Source organism: Plasmodium knowlesi (assembly GCF_000006355.2).
Source record: "Plasmodium knowlesi strain H genome assembly, chromosome: 13".
NCBI classification, from domain to species: domain Eukaryota; phylum Apicomplexa; class Aconoidasida; order Haemosporida; family Plasmodiidae; genus Plasmodium; species Plasmodium knowlesi.
The window spans coordinates 1,096,868-1,113,178 of NC_011914.2; the positions used below are offsets into that span (position 1 = coordinate 1,096,868).

Genomic DNA, 16,311 nt, shown 5'->3' on the forward strand with positions numbered 1-16,311 from the left:
ATGTATGTGTCATATGTGCAAACTCTTGTAATGAAAAGAAAACGCATTCTTCGATATATGATGGGTTCAAGCATATTTGAATAAGAAATCAAAGGAGTCTTACCAATCGTAGAAATGAATATAAGGCATCTGATATGTGCACTTATAATGATTTCTACAGTTGTGCGATGAATTTGGTAGGAGAATTATTGTCGACTGAGAACTTTATACATGAATTATGCCCTTTGCTGAAGGGTTTGAAGTAGAATAATGTATGTACACGTGGATTATTTAGAGTTTTCCAAAACGAAGAAAATTTTAGGCATGCCCCATCCTACCATTATTATGTAATGTTTCTTTATTATAGAGACAATTTTTTTGTAAAAGAAGAGTGGAAAAAGACATCGTGTCTTTGTTCTTAATGTTTTATTTAGTCCAAGTTTTATCGCTTCACTGTTTCATTATTTCATCATTTTTTTGGATCGTGATATCCCTAATGAAACCACGGTACATGTTTGAAATATGTGATACAAGCGATAGGAAATTATATTTTGAATATTCTAATTTGTTCGTTATAGGGTTGTGTTCGTATTACTTTCACAGAATATAATATATATATATATATATAACGCATGTGAAGGTGCCATGCATGCGAATTAAATTTTAAAAATAACCTTATGTTGCATTTATTACTCTTTTCAAAATAACTTTCCTGCAGGTGTACAACTATGTGCACATACATTTTTCATTAATTCAGCCAAACGGAGTATGTAAATGCATGTATCCATGTTTATGTATAATACGTATGCGTAAACAATTTTTTTTTTTTTTTTTTTTTTGTGTCAATTGTTTACGCCCTATTAGAAAACCTTTAAAATTCTTATATTAAAAAGAGAAAAATTACAAATTAATTGACACGGTTTCTCAAGTATACGGGGATCATATCCTGTGAGCAAATAAAAAAGGAGCTCATTTCGAGTTACACGTCTATAGCTGAAAATGCAAGGAAAACAAATTACTTTAAACCTATATGGCAAAAGGGATGGCACCAAAAAGGTCAGTAAAATTACCATTTATGTTTCCCCGAAAAGTGAAAAAAACGTCTTCTGCATGGCGTAAAATATGATAAGAAGCTCCAACATGTTTCTAAAAAAGTTGCTCTTTTTTGTTTTAAAAATGGAGTAGTTAAAGAATTTACGAAATTTTGAATTTATATAATAAAAAAGTCCAGCTGGTTAAATCGAATCTGTCCTTTCGATGGATGTACACTAATTGGTTGGAAGGAGCTGTAATCTTAATGCGCTTTTATTTATAGTGAAGAAAGGGTAGACAAGGTACGAAAATAAGAAAAAAAAGCATAAGTGAGAGCGGCGAAAAAGATAGTGAGGCTAATCTAAAAAAATATGACTTCTTTACGTCACTGCAGGAAAGAATTTTTACCATTTCGTACTAGATGTGTCGATATAGGGATATACATAAATTCAAAGAAAAGTGATTTGCAGGTTGTACAAAATGATGTATTCGCACACATATAGGATAATTTATGAGCGTAAATATACGAAGCTGCAATGTTCAGTGGAGTCTCTAAATTCATTTCGTTACATACACAGATCCCCTTATATGTGTGATGGATAGTGAAGCAGATAAGAACCTTGGAGGGCCTTTGCCTAAGCTACTCCATGTTAGAAAGTTAGGTTTTGCCTTTACCACACATGGGACAATGCTCTGGTGATAAAGTCAATTATAATGGACAGGGATCCAGTGAAAAGAGTACGCATGTGTATGGTGCCACGCAAATAGATTAAACGTTTAAAGTACTATGCGAGGAATTACCTTAACAATGTAATGTACTAAGAAATACTTTTACAAATATAGTCGCCCAATCAGTAACATCCATGTCGTCGCACAAGTTGCCTGTATACTACCCAGCGTAAAAAACGAGAATGGTACAGAGCGATAAAATTTTGGAGGCACAAATGTGCACAATAAACGGCCTTGCAGATGTATATATATAGGTTCGAATAAGTACACTTATAGGAAAATGTGCTGCAAATTTAGTGAATGTCTTTTTTTTTTTTTTCTATTTTTTAATGTCAAACGTGTATAGTGCTTGAATTTCACATGATATGTAACATTGGTACATGCCCTGTACTTCTACTGAGTATATGCTTTCCATATCATCATAAATACGTGAACAGTGAGAAGATTCTACCACCCGCAGAAAATGTATTTGCAAAACGTAGAACGTCTAAAGGTTTTTTATTTGCGAATTAAAACAAACGACTAACGTAATAACATGTTAAATGAGCATGTACATATTATATGTATATAATATATACTGCAGCCTTTCGTGGGAAGTTTCTCTTTCTAGGTTTGGTGGATAAATTTTAAATTTACTCAGTGAATAATTCTTGTACAACTTGCTCAGCATGGCAAGGAAGAATTTATAATTATAGTGGGAGATAACATTAAGAATTCCTAATTACCTTTAAGAGGTTATCAAAAGTACGCGAAAGTTTTATTTCAGTTAAGTCCGTCCTTACAAAAAAATTCATTTTTTAAATGTGAAGTTTTTATCTCCGAAAAAACTTTGCAAAAGAATCTCACAACATGGCATAATTTTATTCTGCGCATGTAATGTATACGTTTGTATACATGTACTTCTTGACGCGTAATGTTTTAAATCCCTATTCAGGAGCAACTATAAAATATTGCTAGCCTAGGCGTAAGAAAATCATATATAACCTAGAAATAAAAAGTAATTTTTCGAAAGAAGGGGAAAAAAAAATGCTAGACTAAATTTATCTTTCGTTTAATTTTTTCCCTTTATGATTCTTTATCGTAATGTCGACACGTACCATTTTAAATTTGAAAATACTAAGGTTACGCGAATTTTATTCTTTTGTAATAACTTCAATGGAAGAAAAGAAGTATATGTATCATTGTAGTACATTTGATAAAAGTACAGGTAAAATTAAACATTGCTTTTATGAAGATATATTTTTTTAAAGCAGTAAAAACCATCCTTCTTAAAAAACAATTATAGGATGGAAAAAAAATATTATAATAGCAAAGGAAATATTTTAACATGGCGTGTGAATAATCAGGACAAATGTAATGGTGGAGAGGCCTCAAGTGTGAAGCCATCAGTAAAAAAGTACAGTAACAAGGGAAAAAAGTATGGATTCCTGTTGAATAGAATATTCATCATTTCCGCATTGGTCTGGACATGTCAATTTTTTAATGAGGTAAGAAAATGGGGAAGTCCTTAAGCTATGGTGTTCCTTTTAGCTATGGCCATATCGCGTGTATATGGCTGAAGGGGCAGACAGATGAGCGAATGAAAGCGGCGTTCACACGTACAGGAGAATGTATATATATATATATATATATATTTTCTCCCTTTCATGTATGTGAGCACCGATGCGGTGTGATGACTATTCCATATAAGAGCTCTGTCAAAAAGACGTAAATGCCTTATTAATGAAAATCCATTTTTCACCTTCTTCTGTCAGGATTCGTTTGAACAATGCGGCCACAAGGTTAACCCCAGCAATGGTAGCAGGGACATAATTGATTTAAGGGCCAAGAGATGTCTGTATGAAGATATTCCGTTCCAAACATTCAATGATAATTTAACAGAAGACAACGTAACAAAAGATAATGTAATAAATGAAGACTTAATGAATAGTTCTTTAATGAATAACGACACATTGAGTGAAAACCTAAAAAACAGTTTATGTGATGCAACCAATGAGGATGCTAACAGAGAAAAAGAAAAAATTAAATCCATTTTATATTCGTATATGGTAAAAATTGATACCATGCATGAAGATAAATTATTTTATAAATTATTTAGGAAATGTCGAGATGAAAATGATGAAAATCCTATGAGTTTTTTTTAGAATCTTTTTTTAAAGAAGCGTATATGTACGTGGGGAAAAGATAGTTCTAACGAGAATTTTTTTTAAATATATTCATAATTTTTACATTTTCAAAATGGTTCCAATTTGCCAAATGTTGACAAAGAGAAGTAGTACTCTTTTTTTTTTTTTCAAATTTTGTGAACCCATTATATATATAATGTTTGACGTTACAAGCACAAAGAATATCTTATGGCAGAAGAATGTTCTCCTGTTATAAGACATGTAAAAATATTTTGATGAATTTATTAAGAGGAATCATGTGTAGAATCATCGTTTCGCAACATAAGTGATGATGAACGTATGAATTCATAAATTGAAGAATATGTTCAGTTTCTGCACAAATCAATATATTTTTATAGTGTAAAAAAAAAATGCTATTATTTCATTTTTTGTGTAAAAAGTTTTTCAGTATTTCTTTTTTACATTTGTAAATTTTATTTAATTTATCATCCTTGATTATAATACTTCGTAATTCTGAACGGTTTTGCTAATTTATTTATGAATTTTTTAGTTACTATTTATCATTTTGTCATAGTATTTAATCATTGTAGTATTTATTTTTTTGTATTCTTTCGATTCCCATATATATATATATATATACATATATATATTTTTGAAATATGCCAGTAGCGTATTTTGAGCTACATTTTGTTTTAATTTCCAATTTGTTTAACAAGCTCGTTTCTATGAAATCTAACTAATTTAAAAATGTAGAAATGAGATATAATACCAAAGATGTTCTGATGCGCTTCTGAGGATTTTATTTAGATTGATTGGCATTTTAAGGGAATTACTTTTTCCAACGTATTTTTTTTCTTTTTTCCTGAATATATTATATGCAATTAGGTTCTGTCTTTTTTTTTTTTTCTTTTAACCATGTAATTTGTATGTCTACCTTATAGGCTAAATTAAAACAGAGCACGTCGACAAATAGTGCCACGGTACGAATATATATATTTTCCTTTTCCTTCGTTGTATATTTGTAGATAGAGGCGTGTGGACTGTATATATTTGCACGTATATGAAAGGCCCCCGTATCACCAGGATTTTATACTGCGGAAAGTAAATAATTACCCAGTTTTTGCCTTATGCCTTTACATATAAGAAATCCACAAATGGGAGTTTTTTTTTTTTTTTTGCTTACACATTTTTTTTGCACGTGGTGTAAAGCTTAAAACGAGTCCATATTTTTTTTTAAATGCTTATTTTAATTTTTTAATAATTAAATAAAATAGGATATAATATTAGTTATAACAAGATCAAGTAGTTCTGGTTGTATGAATTAAAACTAAAAACTAAAACAACACACATGAAATTTATTGAAAGGAGGAATAAGCCAAATAATTTATATAAAAATAATCTGCCTATGGATGCATATGCATGTGCTTAATATACATAATATATATATAAATATGCACATAAATGTACATATATAATGAATATTTAAAAGTGTCTATGATGCAGAACGTATGTAATGATGAATATGGTAAAATGAAAATAAATAAAGAAGGTTATTAATTATTGTTATATATATATAATATATATATATATACTTTTCCCTCAAATTAAAGCAAAAATGGAGGGGGGGAAGAGGGAAAGAAAATATTATATTGAAAATAAAACTGAGGAATAATATTCAAATAATATTTTTAAAATAAATATATACTATCATATCAATTCATGATTTGCAGGGATGATATTATTTATTTTGCACCAACTGTTGGTTATATATGCAGCCTATGCAAATAAAAAAAAGCTCATCATATTAGTACAAATATATTAACTGATTTGTTTATAACTAAAATAAGCATGTGTTTTAATTATCATAATCATGGAAATGGAAGCAAAATATGCTTAGTAACTATCTTGCTTAATGGCATCCGCGGAAGAGCGCTTATTTTTGGACATATCTATAATTCTTGAAATTGTCTATGTGTGTATATATCTAAATGTATGTGGTCATTTTTTTTATTTGAGGAACCGTGATCATGCGCATGACGTACAGGTTTAGAAAATCATAATATACGTAATCCGAAAAAATTAAATTCCTTGACATTTGTTCTTCCTTACATATCTGCATTATTAGTTTCCCAGTACAACTTTAATTTGCTGCTTAAATAATTTTTCCAATATTTTTCCATTTCCTTGGTAAAACTTGTCCATATACCGACTAATTCATTTAAGAATTCAACAAAGGCCACGTGGGAAGTGTTTCCATTTTGAAGGAATGTGCATAATTTGTTGTAGGACTTCCTTTCATTATGCAATAATTGTTCTGTCATTCCTTGGTAAGATTTGGCCCACTGTCTAGTTTTATAATGCTCTGGGGTTTTGTAATATTGGGCTAAAACTTCACCTAGTTTAATAACTCCTAGCTGCATTTTAATATATTTATTTTTTTCATTATTATTCACCAGGTTAAATAGTAAAAACATGTCATCGACCTTTACGTAATCTTCTAATTTATCAATCATTTGAGCAATGTCGGCTTCGGTAACATGAAAATTAACATCTACAGTGTTAGATGTATCCAAACCTTTTATATCAGAAGCTGGTGGCATATTCTTGTTTGTATTTGGTTTTTTATTCATGTGATTTTCCATATCCATATCCTTCCCTTTTCCTCTTGTTTTATCTTTGTTTTCTTCTTCGTCCATATCCCTACCTTTTCCTCTTCTTCTTCTTTCCATTTCTGCATTCATATCTCCTCGAGGCAATATTCTACCTACTTCTCGGCCCAGTACAACGCGCATTTCTGGTTGTTCTTCATTTTCGTCGTCCATTTCTTCTCTTCCCTTTTCTTTTCCTCTGCCCATTTCATCTCTGTCTCTTCTTCTGCCCATTTCGTCCCCATCTCTTCTTCTGTCCATTTCATCTCTGTCTCTTCTTCTTCCCATTTCTCCCCCATCTCTTCTTCTGTCCATTTCGTCCCCATCTTTTCTTCTGCCCATTTCGTCCCCATCTTTTCTTCTGCCCATTTCGTCCCTATCTCTTCTTCTGTCCATCTCGTCTCTGTCTCTTCTTCTGACCATTTCATCTCTTTCTCTTCTTCTGTCCATTTCGTCCCCATCTCTTCTTCTGCCCATCTCGTCTCTATCTCTTCTTCTGACCATCTCGTCTCTGTCTCTTCTTCTGTCCATTTCGTCTCTGTATCTTCTTCTGTCCATTTCGTCCCCATCTCTTCTTCTGCCCATTTCTCTTTCTTTTTCGTACATGTACCCGCCGTCTTCTTGATCCGTCTGTCTACCCCTAACTCTTCTCCTTCTATTATCTCTTTCCATATCCATGTCCTCATCTGAATCATCCCTGTTTCTATTCCTCCTTCTATCTCCTCTTTCCATATCCACTTCCTCATCAGAATCATCCCTGTATCTATTTCTTCTTCTATCTCCTCTTTCCATATTTCTCTGCATACCTATATTCATGTCTCTATTTCTTGGGTTATGTGGTCCTCTCTCTTCATTCCATTCCTCATGCGGTGACATTTGAATTCTGGATTCCCTGCCACAAGGTGGCATTCCACCCTCGCGCATGTTGTTAAATTGTTCGTCTGGGGAAGAATATCTGCCATTTCTTGTGCATATATTATTCTTAGGTCCCCTTGAATAATCTTTCATTTCAGACAACTGCCTTGATGTATTAGTCCTTAATTCATCCTCATTTGAACATGTATACTCATTCTGCAAAGATAATTTAAGAAGTAAAAATGTAACAACATAGGTTTTGTAGATCAAGAGTGAGACGTACATAGACATATATGGTATTTTATGAGGGTGAGCGAAAATTTGAATTAGAAATGCGGAAAAAAGGAAAAATTTCAGCTACATTAGGACAACAAAATATACGCGGCATATGTTACGTTTATATTTTATTTCAACCCGTACCTTTAGTACAACACATAATATGACTAGTAAGAGGGCATTCATAAAGCGAGGCGGCATGATGTTCCTCCCATTCTTTCCGCTACATTTATTGTTCGTGCTATGTGCATCATCAGGAAAATAACACTGGGAGTTGTTCTTACTGGTACACTTAGTTTTTCCCCCTAATGCGACAGTTGTGTCGTTTGCATTTAGCATTTTTAAAAATATTTATGTATTTTAAGGAAAAAGAAAAAAAAGAGGGGGGTTATATGATAATAAATAAATTGTAAATGATTTTTTCTGTTCCTAATTATTTAAAACAGGATATAGAATCCTTATTCTTTTTTCATATTAATAAAATAAATCAAATAAGAAAAGTAAAAACGCGAAAAAAAAAATAAGAATTAATATATGCAAATATCTTATTTAAATTTTAATATAAATGCTTCCCCTTAATAATTAATAGTAAAAATATATATATATATATATCATATTATATGAATTTAATTTAAGAAGGATTAAAATAAAAAAACAAAACAGTAAATTTTATTATATAATAATTCTTTATGGACTAAAATATAAATAAAAGGTATTTTCACTCATTAATGTATTTTTATTTTATTTTTTTTTTTAACATGAAAAGGAAAATAATAAAATTAAAAATAATTTACGTGGAAGTGCAAGTACATAACATATGTAATGAACATTATACTTTTGAAAAAATATTTTTCTACTTTTAAGGGTGTACTCCTAAAAATATATATTAAAAAATTACGACACTTTTAGTTTCAGTAGAATTCCTTTATAAAAAAATAAGTATAATACATTTTTTTGGAGGGGGGCAGGGGAGGGTTCCCCTCTTATATTTATATGATTATATACTCTAACATGAATGAATGGTTTTATTTATTTAAATTAAATATTGATTTATCAAATTCGTTCTTAAAAAAAAAAATGTTTATGTTGATGTGATGAGTTATACTTGTTTGAATTTTTTTTCTATATATATATACCTTTATAATTATTACATTACGGGATCGCTGCTTATAGCATTTTTAAAAATGTTATTCCCTTGCCTTGTTCCAATTTTACTATTTAATTCCTTCTCCAGATATTCAAAATGCGCGGAAAATAATATATGTTACAGAAATCGTAGACACTTGGAATTTTTACAACAACAAAAAAAAAAAAAAAAATATATATGCAAATGTAAATTTTTAAAAAGCATAATTAATTTTAAGAATTCAGTCCGATACTCTTTTTTTTTTTTTTTCTTTTTTCAAACGATAGGAGCAACATTCAGATTGCCGGAAATTTTCGATTATATTCTTATTTTTGATTCACTGAAAAAGGGAATAGATTTAATTAGAATTTAATCTTAAGAGAAAATTAGAAAGAAGTATAAGAAAATTTCGAGAAATCAACAAAAATAAAAAAAAAATTATTTTTCCTTAAATACAAGAATTACAAATTTTTCTTTATTTTAATTTTCATTTATTGAATTCTTCGTTGTATGAACAATTTTGTGAAGAAAAAAAAGTTAACAATGTTTAAATAAAATTGAAAATGATCTATTCTTAAAACAGTAGTTTCTTTTTACCATTCTTCCTTCTATAAATTAAGTGGTTATGATTGAAATAAGAAGCATTTGTCTTGTTCTCAAGTAAATATAAAAAATAAAATATTTTTGCGTAGGCATTTTTATGTACACATGTATATTTATGTACAAAATATATTAATAACAAGGTGTGAGAATTATGAAAATGTTAATAACATACTGAAGGTGGGAAAAAGCAAGTGTCCAAAATAATTACACCTTTTTCTTCCATAAATGGGAAGGGAGAAAAAGAAGAAAAACACATACGTGATGTTAATGGATAAATTTATGTAATTCAAAATTTACCTTGAAGGGGAATTATAAAATGATGTTCAATTTGTGTCTTTCAATAAATGCCTATATGTACACTGGGCTATGCTCTAATTCCGCAATAAGCAAATTAAGGAAACAGGCGCATATAATAGAACTATTTGTTTTATCATATATTAAATAAAAAATTTTCGTGACTTATATGATTACAAGATGGGGATAGAGATATAGATTAGAGCTAATGGGAAAAATGACTTTTGTAAAAAACACGAATATTTTTTGATAGTTCCTTTAAGAGGGGGTATATATTCATAGAAATAGATAGATGTGCACAATAGAACAGTCATGATAATATATGATTCTACTAGGTTAAGCCATATGGAATACTTAAATTTTCGGAAAAAAATGTTATTATAAAATTTAAGTGAAAGTAGGTTCGAATTTTCGTTGGAAAAAAAAAAGAAAAGTACGTCCTTATTCAGAGTACTCCTTTAATATTCATGAAAGACACAAATTCTTATTTTCCAAATGATTGGAGGAAGTCAACATATTATGCATAAACAAGCCGCACATATGATTATATAGCTATATGTAAATTGCTAAGTGTGTACATTTAGCTAACATACAAATAGCTAATCCAAGCGATTACAAAAGAATTGGAATCGCTTATACATTTTTGTAGCACATAATTTAACACACAAAAAAAAAAAAAAAAAAAAAAAAAAAGATTCAAAATGAAATAACAATATGTAGTTATTTACACTTTAACAGTCATTCCTGGGATAATTCTTACGATATATATAATTGTGTTATGATTTAACCCATTTTTCCCATTGCCTCTCATTTATCAGCTTGTTAGTAAACATTTCCACCCACTTACTATATATAAATCGTTTATCCTTTTTCCATTTAGACCATTTATTCCATTTAGTATTTATATATATTTTTTCTTTCGAGCGGACCCAAGCGTCCCACTCCTCTCTTTCTCTGTTGATGCACTCTCGCCATTTGTTCCATTTTTTTCTCTTTTTCCTTTGTAGTATATTTGTAATTTTATAATTTTCATAATTTGACCATGAAGCCTCTTTTTGGAGCCTCCAGTCAGCCATTAACCATTGCATAATCTGCGAGTTCTTCCACCGTATCCATTCATTTACGACCCAGTCGCTCAGATGTGTTTCCTTCTGCGCAAGCCATATTTTCCATTCCTGCTCCATAAATTGCTTTCCTTCACTTTTAATCCATTCTATCCATTGTGTGTCATTCCATTCTGAAGATTTTTCCAGAATGTTAATTTGGTATTCTGCGTCCATTTTTTTGTTATAGTGAATCCATTTATTTTGCATAGCGTCTAGAAATTCCTGCCATTCCTTTTCTATATTTTGAAGCCAATTTGTTTTTTCATTTTCAATGGAAGTATTAAAAATTTTCCATTCTTCTTCATTTTTTTTCTTCCAGACATTCCATTGGTTATTTATCCATTCCTCTGATTTTTCTTCTTGTAAATAATCCGTTGAGCCTTTTTCATTGTAACCTGCTGTATAGAGCATATTTTGTTTCTTGATAAGTTCTTTCATACCTCCTTTTCCCATTTTTTTCCCCTTCATTATTTTATCCAGTAAACTCCTTTGACTTTTTTGTCCATCATAAGTTGATTCAGGTGCTTGCACTTTTGCTTCATCTTCTCCTAAAGCAGTGTTATACCTGCGTTCCCTTTTTTCGGCATATGTTTTTATCCTTTTAATATTGTTATCGTCTCCTTGCTTCTGTTCATTAGTCTGACATACCTCATTTATCTGCTTGTTATTTTTCGCGTTCTTTTCCTTGCACCCAGTATTGGGCACACTCCTGCTGGGTAATTCCTTTCCGTATTCCTTCACATCTTTTTCTTCCACAGTGTTATACACTATTGCGTTCCTGGTGAACCTCCTGATTTTATTTCTTATTGTGGGGAGAAACTGTGAGTAGAATGTAAGAACGTTTAAATCGTGTTAAGACGCGTGGAATACAATAATAGGACATATATTTTTTCTTCCTTTTTCATACGAACACTGCTCGAATATCAATTTATTTAAAAAATTGATGAAATGGCTGTGCCCACATATATGTATTCATTCGTGGTTATTTTTTTCTTACCTGAAAAAAATGGCTGATGAAAAATAAAAACGCAAAAAGAAGAACGCCGATTATTATACTTTTACTGTTATAATATCCATAATTACTCAGTGAGGAGTACGTACTTTTTCCCCAAAGCGCAGAAAGGGGCAAAGTTTCTGCTATGACTTCTTTGTAATTTCTAACTGCTTCCATGGATTCTTATTTTGAAGTATATCAAAAAGTCCATACAAGAAAAGAGAATGTCCCGTTGATTTTTTAATAATTGTTGCATAACAAATTACCCATAATGTGATAAAGTGAATATTCGATATTTCCAATTTAATGCCACAGAGTGTAAGAGTATTTAGCACAACGAAGTGTGCATAATAAAAGGGGCAATAGGAGGAAGCATGAAATGAGCAGAAACTAGTCAAATTACAAGAACTAGAAAAAGAACATAAAAAAAAAAAAAAAAAAAAAAATTTTACATCTTATACACTCTCCAAAAAAATAGTGTACAAATTGTAAATGTATAAAAATAAGAGCAGAAAAAAAAAAAAACAATTTCAATTCTTACAACAGTACAATTCTGTTTCGGCAGTTGGAACTGTAAAAGAACAGAAAAAAAATAGTTCCATAAATTTGGTTAGTTCTTAATACATAACAATTACTTTTCGGATAGGTTCTGTTTGTATGAAAAAATTAGGTAGTGGTCGTTCTGTTTTTAGGAATTCCTGTTCTAACATGAAAAAGAACGAGTGTTGCAACTGTAATCGTTCACATTTATAAATATGTGCATTTTTTTTTAAAAAGGTTTTTCCATATCATTATTTTCTTTTCTTTTTTTTTTTTGACTTTTATAATTCCACCTAATTGATTTTAAAATAATTAATAATGACAAAGCAAATTAATATAGTTACGAAGAAGGCCAGGACTATTTATGAATAATTTTATATTTATTTTGGCTGCAGATTCATGCGCACGTTAAATTTATCCTAAAAAAAAATAAAGGTGCTAATTAAATTAATAAGGAAAAAGGGAAAGCAATGTACAAAAGAAAATAATAATTATTAAAAAGAAGGAAAAACGATTTCTCTGAGAGTACACCACATTGATTAGAAAAGTAGAGAATATTTTATTTCCGTTTTACATCATTCTGTTATATACCTTTTTATGCCATGATTGTCGCAAGTAATGCTTTATGATGATGTTTGTAGAGGGTTATGTACCTTCATTTTTTTTTTTTTTTTTTTATAAAACTGCGTGATTAAAGTTCTTGTTTTTTCTGTGACAACGAATATTTTTACTCATTTCTTAGCCACTCAATAATTTTCTTTTCGCTATATCCATAGAGTGAACTTTTCGTTGGTAGAACAAATAAATAAGAAAAATGAAGTATAGTAAGGCGCCAGCGAGAGGATGTAACTAATGGCATTTTTGTTTTGGTTGCATCGGAATATGTTCGCAAATCAGTTAAATGGTTTTGTTTTGTTATGTTATCTTATATTTTGCTATATTTTGTTATATATTTTGTCTGTTTATACTTCTTGTGTTATTCCTTCCTTTTTGTCATTATACTGCTAAATTGGAAAGATTTATGTGCATTAAATCTTGCCCCCTGTAAAAATGAAGATAAAATTTATTGTATAATTTTTATAACTTCATCTGAAGAAATGTGTGCTATGTTTATGTTTGAAAAATAATAAGTAATTAATTTGTTACACGTTCATTCGAATTTTTATGGATATAATCGTGTGTAAAATGTGTAAATAACTATGTAAGTATATTTTGGGAACGTTCAGCTAGAATTTCTTTAATTGGGATGTTAAGTAACAATATATGAGCGCAACAAATGGAACAAGTGATCTCACAAGAAGAAAAAAAAATTACTATTTTAATATGTATATAATTAACTTGTTCTGCTATTATAGGGTTCACTGTTGTAACAACATCGAACAGAACTATTCTCTATTAAGCTGTCGAAATAAAAAAATTAAATAACACACTAATTGTGTCATTTGCAATGTATAGTACGTTTTTCTAGTACTGCTGAATTACCATTATGACATCAGATATTACTCCATCGATTCAGGTGCAAGGAACCTTTTGAATTTCACAAATGTAGACGCAGAAAGAGTGGTACTTTAAATAGTGATGCTAAAAATCTAATGATTGCGAAAAAGGGGGTTAATTTTTCAATATAACATATGCTACAGGAGTGATAAATGGCAAAAGCACATGTTAATTGTAACTCGAAAATAATCTGACCTTAAAAAAAAACAGAAAGGGTATACACTTGCCCATACATTAGTATGTGCGTATTTTTATATTCTTATTTATGGGGTTATATATTATAACAAAAGGGGAAGGGTTGTGTTTTATTGTCTTTATTTAATAAAGGAGATACTGTGACATGGATCCACAGTATGCATATAAATGTAGGGTAAAAGCGTATGAAAAGAAAAAAAAACATTTAATACGCCTTCTAAAATAGTAAAGAAGTATAAACGACATATATAAATACATGTATGTATTAAAATAGGTATGGCATGTTTAAACTTCTAAGGAAGAAATACTAAAAAAATTTCAACTCCACCATATATTTATTGTATATAATAAAATTTCAAATGGGTATATGGGAGATTTATTTAAGGAGAACACTACACTGAATAGTATTGGGAAATTTTCAAAATTCACAAATGGGGTGTATAGCGTGTAAATTTCGGAAACTACACAGAAACAAAAATAAATGCATGATGCGCATCATGCGCATGATGAGCACAATGTTAAGGTAAATTCTTTAATAAAAATTGGGATTGGCGCTCTGTATTTTTTCTATATAGATTATATGTTCTTAATTTATTTGTGCTCTCTGGTGGTTACTGAGGGAATTGTCTAATTCGAATGATAGGTCTTTTGCGCATATACCCAGAACTTGCCCTTCCTGTGTGACTCATGTGCAGAATGAAAAAGATGTACGAACGGAAGTTAGAAGAAAATTTAGGGTTTTATGCACACCATGTTTTATCTCATTGTTACATCCTTATTTGGCTATCTTCCTTTTCTTTCCCCACATCTCTCTTAAAAATTTATTGAACCATTGGTAAATTAAAGGAGAGAAAGATGGAATGAGCTTTCATTCATTATTAGAATGCCTTATTGGGGTTTGAAAAGTTTTATCTTCTAAACTTTATTTTTATTATTAGCTTCCTTAATCCAAACGGTCCACTGCCTTTTTAGTGTCCATTTGTAGACAAGGTTAGTTGACCATTTGTTAAATAGAATTTTTCTATCATTTTTCCATTGGAGCCATTTTTTCCATTCTACATTGATGTAAACGCCTTCTTTCATTTGGACCCAGTTCAACCATTGTTCAGACTCTCTACTAATTCTTTCTTTCCATCTAATCCAATGGATTCTCTCTGCTTCCCGTAACCATTTTGCTGTTGTAGATCGCTCTATATTTGACCAGTAGTAATCTTCTTCGGTTTTCCATTCACTGGATAACCAGGATCGGATTTTATCATTTTTCCATTTAATCCATTTATCTAAAATTAATTTCTGTAATTGATAATCCGCTTTTTCAATCCATTTTTCCCATTGAGCTTCTAGAATACTTCTTCCATCAGTTTTTATCCAAGTTACCCATTGCCCGTCATTCCATTTGGCTGATACTTCCATAACATTACTATTGTACTCTTTAAGCATTTCTTCACTATAGTTAGACCATTTATTTTGCAAAGATCGAAGCCAATCAGACCAAGCCGAGTCCATTCCTTGAAGCCATTTTGTTTTGTCTTCTTCAACAGATTCGTGAAAATGTTTCCAATCGGACTCTAAGCGCAGCATCCAATTATTCCAAGCCATTCTTTTGAATTCTTCTGATTCCTCGATGTTTAATTCTCCAAATCCTATTAAGGCAGGTGATACGAAGCCATTCTTATTTGGTCTATTAGGTGTCGCCTAGATAGGAAAAAGAAAGAAAAATTTTTATGAGGATTAATTGGTATTCCGGAAAAAAGGAATATGTTCATTTGTGCAAATAAATAGGAGAAGTAATGAAGCAAGATCCAATTTGTTTAAAGCGCGCTCTATATTTTTAACTTACTCCTGAAGCAGTATTTACAAAAACAGCACATGATAAGGCAAATATAAGAATAGTTAAACGGGAAAGGAGTGATGTGGAAAATTTGGGGGCACTCCTGTAGCTCCTTGTAGGTGTGGTTCGAGAATATGACTTCTGTGAAGCCAGTGCGCTATTGTTCTTCTCCAATTCCATGTTTCATACAATTATTTGACAAGGTAAAAGTTTTATAAGGGAAGGAACTATGTCACTCATATGAGGTATAGGATGGTATGCAAGTGAAACAGGCTATTCTACAATATATATGTATATTGCAATGTTTGTAATGTTTACTGTTTGAACAGCTTCCGTGATTCCTATGTCAGAGAACGGACAAGTATAATTCGAAATGGGAATTAACGAAATCGTGGGAAAAGGCAAATAAAACTAAATATAAAATTATTGGGAAAGGAAAAAAAAAAAAAAAAAAAAGAGGCATAAATGAACCATCCATTT

General features: G+C 30.5%; 4 protein-coding genes across 4 annotated transcripts; 1 reads left to right on the top strand and 3 right to left on the bottom strand.

The window, feature by feature from the left end:
* Positions 1-3,026: 3,026 nt before the first annotated feature.
* On the top strand, positions 3,027-3,884 carry PKNH_1324500 (conserved Plasmodium protein, unknown function; the record flags this gene model as incomplete). Its single annotated transcript, XM_002257984.1, has 2 exons — positions 3,027-3,227; positions 3,495-3,884. 2 exons carry the CDS (start codon positions 3,027-3,029, stop codon positions 3,882-3,884), a joined length of 591 nt encoding a protein of 196 aa, XP_002258020.1.
* A 2,087-nt stretch (positions 3,885-5,971) lies between these two features.
* PKNH_1324600 (Plasmodium exported protein (PHIST), unknown function) lies at positions 5,972-7,984 on the bottom strand (the record flags this gene model as incomplete). The annotated part of the gene is made up of 2 exons (XM_002257983.1): positions 5,972-7,585; positions 7,790-7,984. 2 exons carry the CDS (start codon positions 7,982-7,984, stop codon positions 5,972-5,974), a joined length of 1,809 nt encoding a protein of 602 aa, XP_002258019.1.
* Positions 7,985-10,444: 2,460 nt separating this feature from the next.
* PKNH_1324700 (tryptophan-rich antigen) lies at positions 10,445-11,945 on the bottom strand (the record flags this gene model as incomplete). The annotated part of the gene is made up of 2 exons (XM_002257982.1): positions 10,445-11,593; positions 11,772-11,945. The coding sequence occupies 2 exons, from the start codon at positions 11,943-11,945 to the stop codon at positions 10,445-10,447; spliced, it is 1,323 nt and encodes a 440-aa protein (XP_002258018.1).
* Positions 11,946-14,915: 2,970 nt separating this feature from the next.
* On the bottom strand, positions 14,916-16,011 carry PKNH_1324800 (tryptophan-rich antigen; the record flags this gene model as incomplete). The annotated part of the gene is made up of 2 exons (XM_002257981.1): positions 14,916-15,695; positions 15,841-16,011. The coding sequence occupies 2 exons, from the start codon at positions 16,009-16,011 to the stop codon at positions 14,916-14,918; spliced, it is 951 nt and encodes a 316-aa protein (XP_002258017.1).
* Positions 16,012-16,311: the final 300 nt, after the last annotated feature.